This window comes from Brienomyrus brachyistius, chromosome 1 (assembly GCF_023856365.1).
Source record: "Brienomyrus brachyistius isolate T26 chromosome 1, BBRACH_0.4, whole genome shotgun sequence".
Lineage (NCBI taxonomy): Eukaryota > Metazoa > Chordata > Actinopteri > Osteoglossiformes > Mormyridae > Brienomyrus > Brienomyrus brachyistius.
The window spans coordinates 13795820-13812583 of record NC_064533.1 but is presented as its reverse complement, the minus strand read 5'-3'; the positions used below and the strand labels follow the sequence as shown (position 1 = coordinate 13812583).

At 45.2% G+C, this 16764-nt stretch overlaps 1 protein-coding gene across 3 annotated transcripts in view; it reads right to left on the bottom strand.

The window, feature by feature from the left end:
• osbpl8 (oxysterol binding protein-like 8) overlaps positions 1-16472 on the bottom strand; it is a 69793-nt gene extending 53321 nt beyond the window's left edge. The window contains exons 1-3 of one of the 3 annotated variants that reach the window (XM_048970489.1): positions 16079-16472; positions 8120-8172; positions 5013-5100 (exon numbers count right to left, since the gene is read on the bottom strand). In XM_048970489.1, coding sequence (XP_048826446.1) covers positions 5013-5052 — 40 coding nt within the window. In that variant the 5' untranslated portion in view covers positions 5053-5100; positions 8120-8172; positions 16079-16472. The remainder of the gene's footprint in view (positions 1-5012; positions 5101-8119; positions 8173-16078) is intronic. The other 2 variants (XM_048970471.1, XM_048970481.1) reach the window with 2 other exon arrangements.
• Positions 16473-16764: the final 292 nt, after the last annotated feature.

The following is a 16764-nucleotide window of genomic DNA, read 5'->3' as shown; positions in this document are numbered from 1 at the left end:
TGCAGAAGGAGCCCCACGGCAAGAAAATCTATACAAGGAAGTTTCTAGACTGTGGCCTTGTAGACCACTTGAGTGGCTCATTCAGGTACGACAATATTATGGCTCCTGATCAAAAACAATATGCGTGATTTCCCGCCAATCTCCTGCTAGTACTGACAACGTTACTAAAGATCTTCCTTATCTATTGGAACGTTCACGTTGGAGCCTGTGGGGATTCCGCGGTTCAGTCGCTAACTGCCGCACAGCACCGATGATCCTGTGGTTAGCGGCGGGAGCCCATTTGGACGACCATCAGCCCCTCGTCTTCTCAAGCCCGACGCTGCCTGTGACGTCCAGCATATCGTGCTTGAAGAAAATGGGGCTCATTCTCTAAGCAACGCTGATTTGGGTTTACCTGAAGGCTACATAGTTCTCCCACAGTACAGGAGAATGTAGAACACTAAAGGAGCAGGGATCACTCTGGATCACTCAGGATCACTCAGTGGAAAATTAAGGCACTTCTCCCACATCATTATATAAATCAGCAACAGGTCACAATGTCCTGCTTAATCCCTGTTGCACATATGCAAAGCGCTATTGCCTCTTCGGCAAGAAAGAGAGCATAAGCCCTCTTGGATAAATATGCAAATACAAGCACAGGAGCGGCAGAATTGTTACAGACATAAACCTTGTAGCTATAAAATTCAAGGAAGGGTAGAACTAGGCCGTCAAAGGAAGGGAAGCAGGAGGTTAATTATGATCACTTTGCACATCACAGCAATCACTACGTTCTCTCACATATGCATGAGGATGTTTTTCTTCTTCCCAAAACTCATGTACTTCCTCCTATATTTTTTCACTTAGAATCTCCATCCACTCAATGTTAAGTCCATTAAGGAGAAGTCTACCTGTATTTCTCTTTTAGACAATCCACCCGCAACCCTTCATCCTAATTTCTATCAAATATTTTTCCAATGGAAAAAAAACAAAAAAGAAAGGGATGAGGAGGGTTGAACAGATGGAACTTGATTGAATATTTTTGAGCTTTTATGCGCATAGTAGTCACGCATTTTCTTCAGGAAATGGCCTTTCTAGCTATGCTCAACATCAAAAAAAAAAAAAACCTTAAAGTTTAAATCAATTTGAAGCAATTAAAGGGCTCCTATTCAGCTGACATTCTCGGAGCCCGTAATACTTGTTCTAAAATCACAGCTACAGACATGCTCACCATCAGAAAAAAACAATCACAGGGCGTTTATTAAACCTGTCTGTCAGAACAAACTATAGCAACAAATCGCTCGGGTCCCAGAAATCAAACAAAGTGTTCTGAAGATATATACCCTCGGGATTGGGGGGGGTGGGGGGCTGTTCCAGTGATGCCACAAGGCCATGCAGTGGGCATGGTTCTGAGCTAGCTAGAGAGCACTGTAAGGCTCAGCATTTCATACCGGAGAGAATCGGGGCAGCACATGTCAGGAGGAAATCCATAGGGGCACAGCATTCAACCCACTGCATCCAGGCTCCGAGAGGTTGTTACCAAGTAAGAATGATATTCTTTTGATAACTGCGATCAAGGTAGGCAGTCGGTGAGGGATCGGAAATGAAAAAAACAGATCATATCCACAACTGAACCAGAAGGCAATTTGCATCAAAATTACTGAGTGTGAGTGGCATCGACGTAGGAGGGCGCTGTTGTTTGTACAGCAGGCTTTCCCAGCACATCAGTCCCTAGCCAGGCACTACGCACCGTCACAAAGCCGACAACTACGGCCACTCCTCTTCAGAAGCTCTTCACGCGTCTGAAGTTCCGGGGGGCTTAATGCCAAAAAGTCCTCATTATTAGCTACACACAAAGCGGAGCCCCAATAAAGGCTTCAGGGGGGGTCACATTAGCATTTCTTCGTATGTGCCATACACTTGCCTTGAGTTGTCACCCCAAACTTTCAAATTCCTCACTCTGCAACAAAATGCCAGCTCCGTAGCCATTTTGACATGTAATTAAGTGACAACCACTTGAAGCAGGCGGATTAAGGAGCAACGCTGATGGTCTCTTCACCCTAGAGGATGAAGCGTTTTTTTTTTTCTACTACTCTCAATTTATCCACTTCATGGTAGTTAACCCCGAGTGAAGGAAAGGCGGCGTGGTTATCACCTTAATCATCATGAGCCATAATTGCCCTTCTACCTGCAGCAACAGTCTGGAAGGATTACAGCAAAGCATTTTTATGAGAACCCAGAGAATTATCAAGACAGCGTCTGGCCCATGGTCAGCACCAGCTAAGCATCACAAGGGAATTATCTTCAATTGAGGTGCAGGGGAGAGCAAACAGTAGACTAACTGCAAAACCAACCATTTTTCTGTACTGCAATGAAAGGGCGAACAGCTAGCTAAAATTACGAGCAATTAGAGGCGCAATTGCACTACTTCCCCAGAAAGGGAACAAGATCTTGTGTGTGCTACTCTGTGGCTTAGCTTCAAACACATTGCGTTAAACTCCATGGAAACAGATCTCAACAGAAACATTTTCATTATTAATATAATACACAGGATGGTATGGGCGAGCAGAGTGTACTGCAAGGATCGGTTGCCCAATAGCTTCAATCAACCCAATTAATTTTACAGGGTCCACTTTTTGAGCGGTATGGCAGCTCAGTGGTTGCTTTTGGTGATATACTGGAATCCCAGCTGCCCCTGGCAGCCCCTACCTTGACTCTAATCCTAGGATAAGTTCCGGACTCACGACCCTGGAACTCCAAAATAAGGTTGGAAACCTGAGATATTTTAGTTCCCTTTGCGCAAAATATTTAGGTACCTGGGACGCCAATGGTCGTTTTTCTGTAGAAAAATCCCAAAGTAGCAGGCTCGGACAGATACCGGCAGAATCGGAGTGCCAAGCTTGGTTCGCTCTGATGAAATGTCATTCGTGCAAAACTGCTTCTCTTCATTAAGTGCCGAGTGACTTTCTGTTTCTCACCAACGCCTTCCATCTACCTGCATTCCACCAAAGATCAGGAGGAAGAAGTTGACAAGTGCAAGTGTTACAGAGTGAGACAGAAGGTTCAAGTGCGATTTCTGTCTATTGACGTTGCGGAACGCCAATGACAACCTCACAAAGGTCTTCTGTACAAAAGCACCAAATCCAGAAGTGCAGCGCTGATGGCAGTAAAAATAAACAAAAACAGAAACTGGAGTAGCATGTGCTGTAAACCAGAGTAAACAGATCCAGTGTGGAATCCAGTGTGGAATAAGCAGGATTACTGGGTGAGTATGCCAGCTTCTGCAAGCTATTGCTGCGACTGGATAGCGTGCTACAACTAACAAGACTGAACAACTTCTGGCTATTTCTACCTCCTCTGGGTAGCCCTAGGCCCCGGTAACACCGAGGTAAGGCGTGGCCCCATGGGTCAACTCCTCCCTCTATGGGGAACCCCAGAAGGATATGGAACAAACTGGAGAGCTGACAACAAGCCATTATAAAGCCAGCAGGGGAAACTTCTCCTTTTACTGTATAATGAGGACAATCTTAATGTTGCCTTAAATAAGAAGAGCCTTGAACTTGCAAGGAAAAAGGCACTGACTTCCCCAGCATTCTCCAGCTTGCCTTCAAAGTATATAGCATGAACAAGTTATGGTTGGTCTTGGGTGTGATGCTAATATTAGCATTAGCCACCACAGAATAACCTCATTCTAGGAAATATGATTCAGTTGAATTTTAAGTGTTACCCTCTAATGTGTGAATTCAGTATCTGAATATTTGCTCCCATAACGGGTTTCCTGTTGAGCAGTGTCATGTGCATTTCTGTGTCGAAACCACTAGCAGACCGAAATGAGATTAGCCAGCCACACTAACAGGAAGCTCACAAGTAAGCAGGGTAGTGATGCCGTACGCCGCAGGGGGGTGCTTCCGTGCCCTCCACCCAGCCAGCTCACCTGACTTTGGATGAGCTTCCCCAGAACCTCAGCATGTGCCTCCATGACTCCTCAGTATCACTCAGGGGTTCGCATCTCTCCATCATCGGAACTTGGGAGTCCGTCGGAGGGCACGGTGCACCGTGCGAGCTCCAGGCAAACTTAATCAACATTAGAGCAAACCAAGGGCATGCAGCCAATGCCTGAGCATTTGACGTAAAGGCACACCTGGTACACAGTCCCCAAAGTCCCCTAGGAGCAAGAATTAGGGAACGATAATAAAATCCCAGGATACATTTAATGCTCTCAACACAGGAGCTCAGGAAGACCAGTCACTGTGACAGCTGACCTCAACGAGCTGTGACAGCGTCACAAGGCCTTGAGAGATGGGCGACAATAAAAGAGCCTAAAATATCGATCTGACATGTTCACAGAGGCCCCATCTGATCACATGACTCCTTCTCGACGTTACTGCTTCTCAAACTGAGTAGGAGTGAATCCAGCAGGGGAGAAGTGGAGCGTGAAAACTGAACTGGGTAATATGAGGGCAGACAATACCTTCACACCTTCTGATGAACAGGGTGCTGCTGTGCGCATCCTGAATCTCACTAATCATTAATTAACAGTGGTTCTTATTTTAGCTCTGTGCATGTCTTGGACCCCTATGAAACCGATTTGCTGAAGTGGAAATCAAAAGTTAATGAATGAAACAACAACTGACAGTATAAAAATAATCTAACGCGGCTCAAAGGAGTAAGAAAATCCTTGACGTAAAACACAGCGCGTCTGTAGCCAAGGACTGCTAACGCAAACTGGTGGGTTTATCTCTCCGGCACTGAATCGCACTAAATATTTCACTCCGTTCCTTCAGCTGAAATGGATGCAAAGGCTACAGAAAAAGTCTCAACAACTCCAGATGAAAGTAATAAAATTTAATAATGAAGCACAGTTTGTCAGCCCAAACAGATTTTATTCTCTTGATGATGTACTGCACTGTGTATGAATGTTTCCTGCTGTAGGGCCTGGGGGCTCAGCCAGGCAGACAAGAGGAATCCCGGCTGACTGCCTATACCCCACAGCACCCAGCCTTCCTCTTGTTTTCAGCAGATGATGGACAGCATACCGTTTCCACACCCATCCTCCCTCTCTCCCACGAAGGTCATCGTCTCCTCCCACACCTCCGCCCTCGACGTCAAGCCGCTTTAACTCTCCTGCCAAAAAGTGAGCAGAAATACCTCACAGTCCTATTGAATTTATCTACCCGTGTTTCACTTAGCCTTTGAGAATCGAAGATTTTAGAAGGACGTCGGCACATGGCCTGACTGAGTGACGCCGCGGACCTGACGGAAAGTTTACAAAACACGTTAGACGGTCAAACACAATACGCCACCGCCACCTGCACGTTCTAACATCTGTCGCATGTCAGGACGAAAGGAAAGAAATCATTATCTCTGACAGCACAACCACCATAGGCCATAATTGGATACTTCACAATGGATAACATAACCACAGCCAGGGACGGATTATGGGTTGTGTGGGCCCCTGGGCAAAACGTTCGCGAGGGCCCCCCACCACCACCACCACCACCACCACCACCAGCACCACCACCACAACCACCACAATTCAAGGGCCCTTGGCAGCCAAACGCCCTCCCTATAGGGTCAGGGGCCCTTGTAGGCAGAGGATCAAAGAATGTAGGCCCTCTAAAATAGACAAACGAAAATACATCGTTGATAAGCGTTGCAAATTTTTTTGGGCTAGGGGCCCCACGGGCCCCCTGCACCCCAAGGGCCCCTGGGCAGCGGCCCCGCTGGCCCTGTCCGTAATCCATCCCTGACCACAGCCACTACTGGATGCAAAGGCAGTTTCCAACTGACGTAATCCATTAGTTCTGCAAACCCTTACGTGAAGTTGGATTTACCCCTAACTTTACCATTCAAGAAACCTTAGAGAAAAAAACACATAAGCCAAAAATATACCAGTAACATTAAAGGACCCATGAGTAATAAATGAAAAGTTCAAATACTGAATTTTCACTTTAAATTTACTTACAGGCATATGTTGCCTTTTAGCATTAGTGATTCCGTAACCTCTATGTACCTTTGATGCATTTGCATAAGTCTGAATTTACCTAAGTCAGGAAAAGCTGACAAAGTTTTTATCCTGTGTACCTGTGTACCCCGTACTGCAGTTCATTTTGAATCAAGTAAATAACTAAAGAAAAAAACCTCACCGCTAACGTAGCTTGGGCATTTTTGATGTCGTACGTACATGGTTAAGGCCACAGACCTGAGCCACCCTGTCTTTCACCTAAAATTTCTCATTTTATGCCTTGTACTACGCAGCAGAGAGTACAAAGGAGGAAGGAACAAAACCATCTCAGAGGTGCCTCAGTTACACCCGTCGGCTCAGCTGTCTGTGGCAAACGCCAAACCACTTTCGGTTGGCAGCCTTGGGACCCTGCAGCTCACAGCCAATTTCAGGAGAAAAAACAGAAAGTTCCACGGCTGACCTACGGATAATCCAAGGCTGGCGCATGGCTAATCCAAGGCTGGTGTATGGATAATCCAAGGCTGGTGCATGGATAATCCAAGGCTGGTGCATGGATAATCCAAGGCTGGTGCATGGCTAATCCAAGGCTGGTGCATGGCTAATCCAAGGCTGGTGCATGGATAATCCAAGGCTGGTGCATGGCTAATCCAAGGCTGGTGCATGGATAATCCAAGGCTGGTGCATGGATAATCCAAGGCTGGTGCATGGATAATCCAAGGCTGGTGTATGGTATCCAGGTGCCACATTACACAGCAGCTTTGAAAAATCAAGGAAGAGATGGAACACTACAAAAAATCCTCATAGGCCTCTGCTTTTGAGGATATGGTATTATAAATATAGGAAATGTCAGAACCAATAATCAAAGGTTTCTTCTTGCATCTTGGATTATACATTTATAACCTCCTGAGATCCTGCAATTCGTTTTTGTTCTCTGCAGAGGACAGTATGTTTTTGCTCATATCCAATGGCACAGGAGTCTGATATTGAGGGCACACAATTTAATTTAAATTCAAAGGTCTGTATTTCATTTTTTATTGCGGGAATGAAGAAAGCCAAAACAAATATTGGGGGGTACACGTCACTCCCATCCCCCCCAGTTATTGTGCCCGTGCTCATATTTCTCATACTATACATGGCACTCTATTAAGTCCAGTTGTTCCTTACAGTGGACAGTTAGGGCTTTAAGATGACATCACATGTGTGACCTTGGCAAATGTCTCTTCCTGTCAATGAAAATTTTAGACAATAATAAAATCTTTTTCACCCTGGATCTCAGTAGGATATAGATTTACAGTTCAAATTCTGTGGATTTTATCAGTCGATACAGTATCAATTTTACTGCATAACAGTGCTGCTGATCCTTGCAGAAAATGTGTTTTTTCCCACATTTTACTATTATGAACTCAAATGAAGCTCTGTGGTATGTGTGCATCTCCAGGGCTGGAATTGACACCACTGTGGATACGCCTGACATGAATGAGCAGCACCTATGAATGAGCAAGCCATCCACATACCAAAAAGAGCTATTACCAGCTGGGACTGCGAGTCCTCACAATACATTCTCAGTGTTGCCATTCTCAGAAGGATTCTTGGAATAGCTGGTCAATCCATGTTATGCTCCTCTTTCCCCCAGCCTCAGCCCATCCTCATAGTGAGCAAATCTAGTGACGATGGGTTTGCATGCCAAAGGCGTGCCCACAGGCTGTGGCTACATGCGGGTAATTATCTGACTGTCTACCAGGACACACCAACCGGATGACCAACAGAAAGACTCCACACAAAAAATTGGATGGAATTACCAATCAGAGGGCTCAGGGAGCGTTTAATGAAGAGTAGGGGTTTTGCAGGTATGACACTTCATCAGTAGACAAACCAAGTCACATGACACAATTCTACATAATTACGAGAGCATGAATGAACACCATGTTGTAGATAAATTTACTACAGTTTCTTGGAGGTCCCTCCCTTCATGTGCCTCACGTGATTTTTTACTTCTGCTGAACAAAACAAAGATCTGCACAACGTCTATCATTCATAATTTCAGAGGGCGTTACGTCAGCTGCAGCATTTGGGATTCAAAAGATATTCTGGACCAGTGATGCCCCAGCAGTAGCTACTGCCACGGCAATGGGTGGATGGCACACACGCGCATAAGCACGGCACACATGCAAGACCTACCTCATGCGTGGCACCGGGCAGAAGCAGTCTCTCTCGGCAACACCACAGTCAGCCTGCCAGTGAGAGAGATGGAGGTAGAGAGAGAGAGGGGAGAGGAGGAGGAGTGACATCACATGGCTTCATTCTCGCTATCACGGGGCCTGCCAGAGGGCATTATTACAGTCATGCTGATGGAGATGAGCAGAGCTACAGGTTGAATGTTTCCAACGCATTTCAATAAACAGCTTCGGTGCTTTTTTTTGCGTTTGTGTGTGAGGGCAGTTCGGTGCTCCACTCATCCTGCCTTCATAGTAAACTGCCATTCTTTAATATTCTTTTACTGAGGTCTACACTGGAACACGTTGCGGTTGCAAATGGCCTTTTGCAGGGGCAAAGGTGGAGAGATAGGAATGTAAGGGAGGGAAATTGGCACCGGGGCTTCCAGATGGACTCCAAAAATGAAAGTGCCTCACGTGTAACATACCACCGTTAACTGCAGGTATAACTAAATCCTTGTAGACGCTTCCTCTCAGCATGCACAATAATCTGCTCCCAGCACTGACATGGTTCTGGAAGCCGTAGATCTCCATCTGTTTAAATTCGGGGTGGGGCAGAGGGGGGCATCTCACGCCCTCGTGCTTTCTGTCGTTTCAAGTTGCAAATTCACCCATTTCAAGCTAAAAAAAAGAAGAAGATGCTACCTTCTCGCTAATTAGGAAGTAGCTGATGAGAGAGGCAAGCAGACAGCGAAAGTGAGAGTGCCTGAAGGATGTGCCTGAGTCACTTTCCACTGGCTAGGAGGCGGCTCGGCGTAACACATGTCCACGTTATCTATTTATTTGTTGGGCATGGCCGGTCATGAAGGGACAGCTTCTTAGATTCTGGTGCTGCTCATCAGGATGGAACCCAAAGAGCATCCAACTGATGGAGGGTTGCACTGGAAGCCAGTGGCCCTGTTCCAGTCAGCCTGTTTCTGCTGCTATAGTAACTCCAACTTCCCCCTCGGCCCTCCCCAGCTGGACAGCCATACCCCTTCGGCCGCAGACAAACAGACCCCCGGCCCAGATGCCCAAAGGTAGGCGGCCACCCAACTGTGCCCTCACCGCGGAATCAGGACCGAAGGCGGCTCAGTTGAGACACTGCATATTTAAAACCACTCGACAGTGCCAATATTTGAAGCATGTTCCCCTGGGGATTCCTGCTAACTGCAATGCAGAGATGATATCCAGCAAAAATGGGAACTCGTGAATGAGAGATCTTTAATCACAACTGCTCATGATAAAGGTAAAGATACTATAAATCTTGATCCTGGGTCACGGTTAGATAGAGGTCAAACCAGCAGGTACAGGCCATGAGGTAAGGGACACATGGATGGGTACATCACGCGTTCACTGGGGGGAAACGTAACACCAACATATAGCTGTAATCGAACCGGCATGTACACAGCGGTGCTGCATGAGGGGGGACAGCTGATTCCTTAACAGAGATGCGTCTCCTGCTGTTTACAGTCCATCGGCCATGTGTGTGTTTGTGTGTAAACACCTATAATATAGCAGCAAATGTGCTTAGAGACCATCGCCCTGCACCACTACTCACCGGAATCTACTCGTTTAAAGTTCATTATATCTACTTTCGATTCATAAATGGGTTTCTGTTAACTCCAGACAGAATAAAGGTGGTTTCATAAACCAGAGCCGGGATTACGAAGAGAGGTTAGTAATGGTTTTTATGGTTTTCACCAAGAGGATATGGGATGCCAAAAATGTTAAGGATAGGAAGTAGCTGAAAGCAGTCAGTGGTCTGGGGTAGATGACTGAGCCAGTCACCACAGGCTCCATCGAAGCATGGTTCCTCCTGTTACTGCCAAGAACAAGGCGCTCTTTGGTGTCCATGATAAATGCTGGATTATTTGGTTTCAACAGACTGGGAAGTCAAGTTAACGATGTGAAGCAAGCCCACAGGCCTGGACATGCTACTGAAGCACATATGCAGGAAGACTTGTCAGCGTCTCGTTAACGAGGAGATGTAGGACGGGGGAGGGAGGTATCAGCACTGGGGGTTATTTATTGGTGGCCGCTAAGGACAGCTGTGCCAAATTCACCTGCACTAAACTCTCAAGTGATCAAGTGGCCACAGAATCACCAACTCTGTCAATTCATCATTATTTTTAAAAACCCAAAATTTCTGTCCCTAACAGCGAGCAATTTCACCTGTTCATTCAGTGTGGTGTTCAGGTTAAGTGCTGTGCTCAGGTCATTAAGGCAAATAGTCACAGACCTTTCGGCAGAACAATCCGGACTGACAGTTCTCTGAGACTAATGCCAAACCACTGCCCCAGGGGTGCTACCCAATCCAGCCCCGCCTCCCAGATGGGATTTGGTGATAAACTGTAGCACAATTTTGACTTTCCATCCAAATAAAAATAAATGAAGACAGAGACTCTTAACACTTCAAAGTGCCAGTGACCCCAACGTGGAGCACAGAGGTGAAGGAACAATTTCTTGTTTGCGTCAAAAGATTCACAGACATTTCTAACACAAAACGGAAAAAGGCAAGATATACGTGCCACACAGTCTGCCAATACCACCGCCTTTCAACCAGCTGCTCTGTCACCTTTTCCATCCCTCTGGCTCCCGGAGGTTGGTGTCGCCTCGCCAAGGTGACGCTCGTTACCGAGGGCAACCAGCAGAGCGCACAGCACATGTGTAAGCACAGCACACAGATCAAGGGACGGACGTCAGCCCATTGAGATGGTTCAAAAGCGCTCCCTGGGAAACCCCGGGAAGACTCCCTACATGACGAGATGACAGCAGCCCAGACGACCAGACAGCATCCATAGACATGCTGTCAACCAGATTGGTGCCAGTACTGGGACACAGGAAGAACAAGTTACTGTTTCCCCAACTGCCATTATACCTGGCGACTGGATTCAGTTACATGCCAAAATGAGGCGATCTGACCATAACAAAAGCTGATGGTGTGTGAATGCTGTGTAACTGAGAACTTTTCATCCACACCATTTTGACTGTGTGGACGATCAGGTTAATAAAGCATATTTACCGTGGTGCATCCTCTGAGATGTATGGGCATACATACATTCATGTATCTTTCATTTAAGATTCAGACAGTACTGTCGCAAGGAATTGGTGGACTTGGGTCAATGCCAGCCTCTCTCTGTCAGAATTCCATCTGTGTCTAATGATAGCATTTCCTGTGAACCTTTATGAAACTGTTTGTGAAGAGATAGTCCTCGTACTTCTTCTGGCAGAAGAAAAGGCAGCCTGGAAGCGAATCATGATGCCTATTTGACATGAGTCTCAGCCCACGGACACCAAGTAAACTAGGCTGCAAATGGCTAATGTGAGAAAGAACTCTTACTGACATACTGTCTCCATCCTAACCTTTACACAATTCATTTCTTATTGATAATTGATCCAAAACAAAAATAGTTTGGCTCTGAATTATACAGCAGCAATGAATCAACAGACACACAATAAAGAGATTCTACACACATTTGAATCAATCTTTATGAACAAATATCAGAAGGAGCTCAGAACGTCTCATTCCTCTTTTTTTGAGCTAAGCTGTATTAACCTCACTAGTCATCAAACATTCAAGGGAATCAAAAACAAAAAAGTAAGCATTGCGTAGAAAGTGGTTTGTGCCAGTGAAATAGTCACTGTTACCGCTAGGGGTTTAGGTCAAAATCCAATCACACACTGACCTCACTTCCATTTCTAGGGTTTGAAGTCAAAATCCAATCAAATATTGACCTTGACTCCAATGTTAGAGATTAATATCCCAACAGACCTATATAGGTCCCATGAACTCACTATCTAATTTTAGATTGTTTTCAGTCTCTCAGTTTTCCAGTGTTTCGTGCACCTGAGACAAATTAAAACAAAGTAAAAGTTATTTCTTATTCCAAATTGACATAATGTCACCAATGTTATGTTTCCTGTCACGAATCATACCAAAAATTCACACTACAGAAGATGTGAACAAATTGGTAAGTCGACAGGAAAAAAGTCAGAATCGTTCAAGGCTGGCAGAGGTGCGAATCACTACCCTCTCCGTGACTAACACACCTCAATTTTTCAACCTCAATTTACTGTCTTTACAACACGTCTTACTATCCGCCAGAGTAGTAAAAATGCTGATTAAGGAACAGCGATGCCCCAAAAGAAAACTAATCAAAGCTCAATAGATGGAGGGTAGCCAAGAAATACAATCCATCAGATAAAATGAGACAGTACATAAAAAGGGGTTTCAGAGCAAAGAATCCACAGACAGACAGACAGACAGATAGATAGATAGATACATAGATAGGCACCCAGGCACAGCTCATAGCATAACTTCAGTACTTAGTGTGTCCCAACGGCGGGGACCTTCTCCCCTACAGGAGGTCCCAGTCTGTTGATCTGGGTCACCTGATGGCCACACATATTTAATTAGGTGACCCATCTGCAGGCCAAAGCTCTGGAGGCATCCATTGAAGTGTGCTGGCCCAGCAAACTAGTTTTCCCTTAGCACAGCGAGAGCAGCAAACTCGAGGCATAATTAGCTTGGGGAGGGTGCTCACCGAGAGGCCTTCGCCATAATGAACCCAACGCACCTGATGGGTGCCACTGAAAATAACGAAGGTGACATTTTGCTTTGTGAGGCAGGTGTTAATTAACACCCTGGATGCTTTTTTCCCCCAGTAAAGGAGGTCCATAAATTCTGTTATACACCTCTCCCCCACACCCAAAGTCAGTGAGACAATATGTAGAATTATCAAAAGAAATGTGAACCTAAACCGATAGACAAAACAAAAGACCGCTGCTTCTTACTTCAACATTAGCATATCAAATACATCATTCTCTTCTCAACAACACTTTCCATAGCAACAGCGCCGAAATTGAAAAGAGGCTTATCTAAACCTATAAATAACTTTCTGTGATACCAAGCCAGGTTTTAAACGGGAACTCCAGCCAAAAACTAATAACAACTGTTATTTGCTCACAATCCCAGGGTGCAGTTGAACCACTAGCCTGGCTTTATAACCGAGTTGCCCAGAAACTTACAGGATACACGTGCTTTTCACTCCAGAGGAGCTTCCCCACTTTTTATTTCCTACAAGCAGACCTTGAGAGATATGAGAGATATTTATTTTCGGTGCTAGACGCGATTTTACACGAATTCGGGGAGATTCCTCACCAATTTGACGCCATTAGATCAGAAACTGCATACTAGACAAAGCACAGCAGACCATCCTATTAAAACAATCCTGGCACATTACTATCGTTACCTCCTTTGCCGTAAATGCCCTGCCGAAATTAGCATCTCAATTACAGCTTAGATAGAAAGTTTATCTAAATGAGGGTATTTATGCGCACTAGTGATACACGTCGCCTGAATCAACCCCGCAGCATTGAGGCAGGAGGTTCCAATGACAGGACACAGTATCTGCTGCTGTAATCTATTCTCCATGTCATTGGTGTCCCCCTCATGCCAGGACACCCCTTGCTTGAGCACTATCTCTAATGATGATGTTTACATAAGCTCTCGCCTGGGCTCACTACGTCAGTCTCGCTCCATGTCACCAGGCTCTATTGCAGGGGATGGTTTTCACTTGCTCATGAGTGCCAGGCTTCAAGGGGCTGCTTGCGTAGGTAGGGGTGCAAACCCTGAACCACCGAGCGACACAACCCACAAACGGGAACTAGTTTCTGGCTCCTCTTTCTATGCGTTGTACTACAGAAGACTAATACGTCACTGATAAGATAGGAACAAGTTATTTAAAGCTGGGATTATTAAGGAATTGTGACCAGCGACTGTACAGTTTCATTTTCAGGCAAAAATACCCAACCTTTAATATCGAAAGACTATTCCTGGACTGAGGAAGTGCAAGTGATAAAAAAAAAAGGTGCAATGAAAACTATTCTGTTTGCTCGACGTTTTCAATCTTCCGTTCATGCAGAGAATCGGTCACATCAGAAAATGCGGAAGTGATTATGGTAATCAATCCAAAAAAGGATCCTTTCAATGGCTGCTGGCACCTGTGGATGGAGTTAGAGGCTAGGCATTCACCACGCCGCGCGTCTGTCAGCTCGCGAGGCTCTCCATAGAGGAGTATAGATTTCTTTTGTGAATGAGGAACTTGGCCAGTCCCAGGAAGGGTGTCTGTCAGCTATCTGAATTTCCCCCCAGGGTAGGACGGACTTCCGGCAGCTGGGGGTCACTCCAGGCACGTGTGGGGGGGGACTGAGGGTACATGAGCACCTGCCTCTTTTGCGTGGATGATTCAAGGTGCCCCCCTACTTTGTAAGTTCTAAGTGACCTTTTTTGATTTGCAGATGGGGCTCCCTCCCTCCAGCCGGCAAAATTTACCCTAATCCAGGAACCCCCCCCCACGTTCAAGCATCTGCTCCTCAAAAAAATCACGAACTGCTAATGTGGGGTTCACAGTGGTCAAAAACAAACCATTCCACGGTACAGCAACCTGTGGGAAGGCCTGAGAAGGTGTTGCTGAGATGGTTCACCCTTCCAAAATGGCTGCAGCACCGTCTTAGGCTGACAATATGGCCTATCAGGTTTTCCTGTCACCATTACATTACGGTATGCTCAGGAAATCACTTGAGCGGGTACCGATAAACCCATAACCCACCATCTTAAATTTTTAAAGCAGGGTTTTTGCCAACATGTATAAAGATGCAAGGTGCAGCCAAATCGAATCTTCATAGGAAACTATTGTGTTGGACCCAAGTTTATCTTTACGTTCGGGAAGCCACAAGAGGATAACACAATACATACAAAAATAAAATCAATTACTTGACGTCATGGAAATTAAGTTGTTTCAAAGTACTTATGCCATAAGGGATGAGTTTTATTATATAAATCAACTGCATTCTAAATTATGCAAGGCTGAACAATTGACAAAGTTAAACACGGGTCTTAACAGACACCTGTTCAAAGTCAATTAAAATCCAGCATATTCAAACCTATCTCATCCGGAGGGAGAGACCGGAATACAAAGCCTGTTTCCGAGAATCAGCATGCGCAGGTGCATCAGCATTAAACAGCCATTTCTGTTCCTGTGGTAAACTCTGGACACTTAACTGTCAAATTAACTCAGTTTCAAAGGAGGCCACGCTAAATTACCTGTCGAAAGTCTCCTTTCAAGATGAATTGCCAAGTAACTGCACTTAGAAAAACGAGGCCAGCGTTAACAGTCCCCCCCCCCACCCCTCCCTCACCAGATGTTAACACCGGCAGGTCCAGACGAAGGAATCTGATTTCCAGCCAAGGTCCTGACCCTTCCTGCTTTTGGATCAGGTCCCAAGGACCGGGTTACTTTCGCAATAGCTGTGACTGATAGATGCAGGCATCCAGATCCTTGCTAATACAAGTAAAATAGAATAAATAGGAATGGACACTTTCCCATAGGTGGGTTTGTTTTATCCGCAGTAGGCGACGACTTAAATCGCTTTCCTGGGGCTCAGAGCGTCACAGGAGTCCGTATTACGGCACAGAACGACAGGGCAACAAGCCAAACACCTTTTGGGGTTAATGCATGTGGCTCGTTTCATACATTTAACTATTTCGTTTTTACGTTTCATTATGGTTACGCTTATTCTGTGAATATATCTGCTCTCATCCATGCAACATGCTTGTAGAAAAGTAAATGCCCCGCCGATAACAGGACGCCGTTACATATACAGGAAAGAGTTTTGAAGAGAAAGACAGGACGCACAGTATGCGAGGAAAAGCCAAATAAGTTTGTAAATGCATTTGATGATAAATTAAATATCCCCTTCCCGATCGTGAGCTCAATCATCGTGTGCACCCAAATGTTCACGCTCCTGCCGATAATCCACATATATGATAATCCATCGAGGAGTGTGAACCAGCATCTTTCGCAAGGAAGAACAAAAACCATGACAAACTCAGATGTCCCTTGCAAGCTCAGATGTAGAAACGCATGGACACCAGACCTACCATATTTGTTGTCGTATTTCACATTGTCTCACATCTGGTGCCAAATACAGATCGCTAAAAAAAACAGCTGGGTGGTCGCGATGTCCAGGTAGATCACCTCCTTCAATGCTGTTTGTCAATGGGGTATATTTCTATGTACAGTTCTCACTAGCGGCGTAGTTAACTTTGCGAAGCACTTATGCACGTATTTATTGACTACGAGTATTCGAGTAAATGATCATCACTGAATATGCTGGTCATTCTTGCAGCCGATATAACATCTAACACCGGTCGAAACATGCGCTTCTATGTGAAATCTAACGTCTTCCTTGGCCCTCACTATGCCCTCGCATCCATCTGTTGAAAGGCACATCTGAGTCGGTTCAGTTCAGTTCGGCTCTGACTTCGTGTGGTCTCGTTTCCTTGGAGTAGATATCCACTCGGCAATCAATTAATACGCCTTGCAGTTGCGTTGAAGGAATCGCTAATCGATTTATTGTAACACAAAATAAATATGAAATCTATTTTCGCAACGTAAGAATAACAAAATTAAAATATATATAATAAAATTATCACATTCTGCGTGTAGGACGTGATTTACCATAGTATAGTTATATGTTTAATAGTTGTATATTAAATTAAAAAATACCACTTTCACAAATATAAGTGAAGTGCGACATCTGTTGGTAAAATACAAAAATAGGTTC